Raw genomic sequence first — 6,329 nt, forward strand, 5'->3', positions numbered from 1 at the left:
AGTGTCCCCCTGACGCACGCCCTTCTTTATCATAATTCTGTCACTGTCTTTGTGCATTTTGACTGTGTTGTAGCAATCTGAGTAGATGTCTTTGAAAATCTTCAGGTATGCATTGTTGATTCCTTGTTCTTTGAGTGCATTCAGGACTGAACTGGTTTCAACAGAATCAAATGCCTTCTCGTAATCTATAAAAGCTACGCAGAGCGGAATGTTATACTCCTGGCATTTCTCCTTTAGTTGGTTGATGGTGTGGATGTGATCCATGATTGAAAAGCCTTTCCTGAAGCCTGCCTGTTCCCTTGGTTGATTTCCGTCTAGGATGATTTCAAGTCGGTTTGTTAGTAACCTTGTGTACAGCTTGTACAAGTTTGAGAGGAGACTGATGGGTCTATAGTTCTTTAGGTCTCGCTTGTCCCCCTTCTTGTGCAAAATGATCATAGTGGCTTCTTTCCACTGATGTGGCACTCTCCCTTTTTGCATACAGCTTTGCTAGTTCTTTGGTTATGATGTCCTCTCCTTCTTTGATTGTGTCGATGAGCACATTGTCCGGTCCAGGAGACTTTCGTCTCTTCATTTGTGACCCGTTACAGCAAAAGGTACCTTAAGTCGGATGCTACATATGTCTTATTTTGCTTGTGCCAAATGCATTCTAAACCAATCATTAATCCTATTGTTGAAGAGGATAATAAGCTTGTACCTGTCTATAGAAATGTTTGAAATACAGCTCCAGTCTTTATTTGCTATGGCTAATCCCTATTCAAGTGGTGGTTACAAAGGCATTATATTGTATTTGTATAGGTATGTATTAGCCACCCGCTAACAATGAGAAAACATTCCTGAACCTCGTTGACTTGGGGATGATTTGAAATGACCGCCACTTCAGATTGTCATTATTGTTTGATATTTTCTGCCAACAATGTGGAAAAAGAGACACACATAGCAGCCGACATAAGGTACCTTTCGCTGTAACGGGTCACATTTGGTTTACAGCATGCTGTACCTCCCAATTTGTGACATTGGGTATTTCTTCTTGTGGTTCTCCTGGTTCATCTGTTTCTGTGTCACTGGCATATAGTTGTTCATAGAATTCTTCTATCCTTTTCAGAATTTCGTCTTGGTCTGTGATTTCTTGCCCATTACTATCGAGGAGGCTTGTAATTTTCTGTTTCCCCTGCGCTAGTTTCTTATATGTTTTCTTCAGACTTTTGTTTTCCTCAATTGTGGATTTGATCATCTTGGTGTTGTAGCTCCGTATAATCTTCCCGTAGCTTTTTCCTGATTGTCTTGCAGGTTTCTGTATATTCAACCCGCTGTATGTTTGTTCCCTCTGCTTTCATCGATCTTCTCTTCTCCATGAGTGTTCTGGTCGAATCTGATATCTTTGTTTCTCGAGTCTTTGGTTTCTTTCTTGCAATATCCATGGCCAGTTTTTGTGTTGTTTCCACTATCTGGTCATTCCATAATTCTAGAGTCCTCTCTTCTGGACATTCATCTGCCAAAAGTTGGAACTGGTTTTTGCAGCTGCAATTGGAATTCTATTCTCTTTTCCTGCAACTTCTCTAGGTTGATGCTGCTCTGCTTTGGTCTTAGTAATTTATGTCTCTGTAGTCTGGTGTTGATTTTTAACTTGCTCATTACCATCCTGTGGTCACTACCTACGTTCACTTTGTTGACTGTCTTTACGTCTTGAATGATGTGTGGACTGTCTGTGAGAATGAAGTCAATTTCATTCTTTGTGCTTCCATCTGGGCTTCTCCAGGTCCATTTCCTACTTGCTGGCTTTTTGAAAAAAGTGTTCATTATTTTCAGCTTGTTACTGATTGAGAATTCGATGAGTCGGTCACCCCTATCATTTCGTTCTCCACTCCCAAATTTACCAATTGTGCACTCTTCTCCATCCTCTCTTTTTCCAACTTTGGCATTAAAGTCACCCATTACTATTGTGAATTGAGTCTTGCTGTTCTTTAGTAGTTCAGTTATTTCCTCATAGAGTTTGTCCACCTCTTCATTATTGTGTGTTGAGGTTGGAGCGTAGACTTGAATAACTTTTATCTTGTATCTCTTGTTTATTTTTACTGTCAGCTGAGCTAGGCGTTCATTTACACCTTTGACCTCAGTCATATTTCCTGCGATGCTTTTGTGTATCAGGAAGCCGACCCCTGCTTCACTTTTGTCCTTGGTTCCAATGTGGTAGAAATGGTGGCCACTCTTTAACTCTGTGAAATCTTCTCCTCGTCTTCGGACTTCACCCAATCCGATGATGTCCCATTTTACCCCTTCTAGTTCTTCTTCCAACTCCACTAGTCTTTCTTCCTGCAACAGTGATCTCACATTATATGTTGCAATGGTCAAAGTCCATTGGTGGCCTGTTCTTACCCAGGGATTCTTAGCACCCCCTACTCCTTGCTTTGACGAACCACCACCTTGGTCCGGAGCAAATGAGCTGCTGGGGACTGGGGGCCTTTGCCTTCTTGTGTCTGTCATGCTGGTTAGTTGGGCCTACCCATCCACACTGGCCCAATGTGGGTTGGAAGGGGGACTTTATATCAGAGCTCCAACTCCTAGACTCCTAGTATTGTACAAGTTGAAGCAAAACTGAAAGATGCCGAACTGATAGTAATTGTTTACTTGTCCTCAACCTCTCTGTGGATTTTATTTACTTTTTTTTTTCATTTCCGAGAAACTATTTTTAAAGAAATAAAGTAATCTGTGAATAAACTATGTCTTGATATCTTGTCTCAGTTGCATTGGACTCTAACGAATATGACTATGGATCTATCCAGTGTGAGGTGGGATGGTTAGCGCGTAGACATCTGTGCTACAAGGTAAGATATTATGCCTGCTCATAGACATTCTCGTATGACGCCATACGGTCTAAATAATATAGGGTTCAGTAATATACGGGTGTGCTTTTATGTCGTATCAAAGTATTACTTTTATAATTTGGTATATGCTGTGCTTACAAAGCAAAACTATATTTAGAGAAGAAAAATACTGGGGAAGGAAAAACCCGCAAAATTAAGAAATTTTCATTTCAACTCTTTCTTCTTATTCGCCGTAGAAGTGGTGATGCAACAGAGTTTACTAGTAATAGGTTCAAACTAGTTTTGAATATATCGCCCAGGTTGCATTCATCACCTGTGTATGTATGCAATTGAATACATGAATCCAAAACCCACCCAAGTCCATGGGAAGTGATTTTGAGAAAAAAACCTGTGTATCATTTTAATTCCTTCAGTTAGATTTACCTGGTCAAAATGGTAAGTTGTACGTGCAAATGGGTGGGTTAAACTGTATTAGGTATGACGATTAGCATTTCAGGGACTTCGTGAGATTCAATTTAAATTCTGGACTTTTTTTAATCATATACAAAGACAATAATGTTGGAATGATATTACCACTAGTAAGATAATACAAAATAAAGCACACAGTTATGTATAATGTTGATAAGCATTCTGCCATGTAATATAAACCACACACTTTCCTTGATTAAACCCATTTTTTTTCAAAAGTCACTCTCCAGCAATGAAAATGTTACAAGTGGAATTTTATACATACTGAATTTCAATCAATGTGTTACAAGACTCAAATCATGGACACAGAGGATGAATTTGAGTTGTTCTTTCAAACATATGACAGGCCTATGTATAGCAACACTTTCCCATGCTTAACTCAATTTGGCCAAAGTATGGACTTGGGTGGCTTTTGTATTCATATATTCAATTATATATACCGCTCTTTTCAAAGATACATATCTTATAGGTGCAAGTGATCAGTATTATATGAATATTGTGATCCAGGTCTTTATCCCTGTTTTTGACACCTATGGCAGAGATGGTACATTCACACATGAATTGATGTTACTCAGTGTATAAGTTTTTATGTGGTATTTTTTATATGGGGTAAAAGGTCATTAAGGGGTCACTTCCGGTCTGAGACCTTCAAAATGGCCCTTCTGCCACAAATAACATGGCAAAGTGATGCCACGTGCACACATACAAGTGGACAAGTGATTTACATCAGAACAGTCACATCAGAACAGTACATCAGAACTGTCCAGAATAGTACAAGAACTCTATGATCACCTACAAGAAGACTGCTGGACTTCAAAGTACTGAGTAGTTAAAATATTATTATGATTGTGTGATTACACAGTTAGTCACATACGGTATCTTATAGGTGCAAATGATCAGTATTATATGAATATTCTATAGTGTGTGATCCAGGTCTTTATCCCTGTTTTTGACACCTATGGTTCAATGCAATGGTACCGCGTGAGCTGTGCGATTTAAACATATTGTTATGGTAGTTAATCCTGTTAAAATCGTAACTTTTACGGCGAATTGTGTTGTTTTTCGGTACACCAATGCAATGCAGTCAATAACCTTGTCTAATTTCAATGGAATATAGCAGACCCATGGAAGCTGTAATAAGAATTTGCATGTGACCCATTGTTATGTAAATAGCGATTCTTATTGAAATGTGTGCCCTGGTCTTATGGGTGGCGGTATTTATGTCATGCAGAGGCTGTTGGTTTGAATGCGTGCATCACCTTTCTGTGGGCAGTGGGGTAGATTTCTTTCATACTGCAGTTACTGTCCGTTTTCCTATACACAATACACAGTGCTCTCACCATTGACGCGTGACCTCTACAAATGATGTATGTTGGAAGAATGGGCACTTGCCTAGTTAACATCACTGTGTGAAAAATAACCAACCAATATTTAAGTTATTCTCCAAACTTCTAGCAAATATATTTTTCTAACATGCCTAAAATTACAGCTAGGTTAGATGTTCAGAAATAGTCGCACTTTTGTAAAATATGAGTGAGGGCAAGGCATAGCTAGCCAACTCCCGTGTTAATTGAATGGAGATTTGACCGAAAATATTGGTATCGGACCGCTAACTTCTGAAGGATGCCACAAAAAAAGCGTACAAGCTACATTTAAACTATTCTCTGGCAATCATCATAATGAGTTTCTTATATAGTATGCCGAAATTGGGTACTGTAGGTGATTGACAAAGGGTCGCACTTTTGTGTTTTAGGAAGGATATGTAAACGACAGATAACACCAAAAATATGAAGAAATTATTTCCAAACCGTGTTAAGTCAACAATCATTATGTTGCTCATTTTCAAGAATGCTGGTTTACAACAAGCAGGCCATTGTCTCATTTCGTGAACAAAGGTCTACATACCATTGTTTCCTTGCGTTTCCTTTATAATCGGTTACCCAACTGAAGCTGTATTATAGCACCTCATAGCGATACCGCACATATAAAACAGACACATGTGCACAACCAGAGAAGATCCGATTTAATCAGTTGAGCTGTTTCAATGAGTGTTATCTTGGTTTAATAGCTTTTAATGGGGTTTAAGTCCTGCAAAGGTCGAGATGAATTCTACTGTAGACATTACAGCATCATGTTTGACATTGAGTGTGATGGAGTTGGAATTTTTTTTCTTGAAGTATTGTGAATCCAGCACCTTTTGGCGTGAAGCGTGTGAACATATTGAAGCTAATTAGTGAAATATGGTATAAAGGTGAAATAAATGCGCGCGAAAAGCGGGTTAATACTACACAAAAATTGTGTTTTTAGGTTAAATGGCCAAATATGCATACTGCAGTTACTGTCCGTTTTCCTATACACAATACACAGTGCTCTTACCATTGACGCGTAACCTCTACAAATAGTGTATGAAAGAAGTATGGGTAATTGCCTAGTTAACGTCGCTGTGTGAAAAATAACCGGCCAATATTAAAATCACTCTTCTAAAATTCTAGAAAATATAGTTTTGTAACATGTCCTAAATTTTTAGCTAATTTAGATGTTTGGAAATATTCGCACTTTGGTGTTTTAGTGTATGTTATAGGTAATAGTACATTGCCTAGTTAACGTCACTGTGTGAAAAATAACCGGCCAATATTTAAAATACTCTTCTGAAATTCTAGAAAATATGGTTTTGTAACAGGTCCTAAATTTGTAGCTAATTTAGGTGTTTGGAATTATTCGCACTTTGGTGTTTTAGGAAGGATATGTAAGCGACAGATAACACCAAAAAATACGAAGACATTATTTCCAAACCGTGTTTAACGGCCCACAGCCATCATGTTTCTCATTTTCAAGAATGTGGTTAACAATATAAACAGTATTGTCTTATTTCGTGAACAAAGGCCACACAGTAATTGTTACCTTGCGTTTGCTTTATAATCGTTCACCCAACTGAAACTATAATACCAGCTCATTGCTCATTGCACAGGTAAAGCAGAAACATGTGTGTGTGTGTGTGGATTTAACCAGAGAAGATCTGATGTAAGATAGTTGAGC

At 38.4% G+C, this 6,329-nt stretch overlaps 1 protein-coding gene across 1 annotated transcript; it reads right to left on the reverse strand.

The window, feature by feature from the left end:
* Positions 1-1,488: 1,488 nt before the first annotated feature.
* On the reverse strand, positions 1,489-2,484 carry LOC140137263 (craniofacial development protein 2-like). Its single transcript, XM_072158909.1, has one exon. The coding sequence runs from the start codon at positions 2,482-2,484 to the stop codon at positions 1,489-1,491; it is 996 nt and encodes a 331-aa protein (XP_072015010.1).
* Between the last annotated feature and the right edge of the window lie 3,845 nt (positions 2,485-6,329).

The sequence above is a fragment of the Amphiura filiformis genome, chromosome 17, assembly GCF_039555335.1.
Source record: "Amphiura filiformis chromosome 17, Afil_fr2py, whole genome shotgun sequence".
Lineage (NCBI taxonomy): Eukaryota > Metazoa > Echinodermata > Ophiuroidea > Amphilepidida > Amphiuridae > Amphiura > Amphiura filiformis.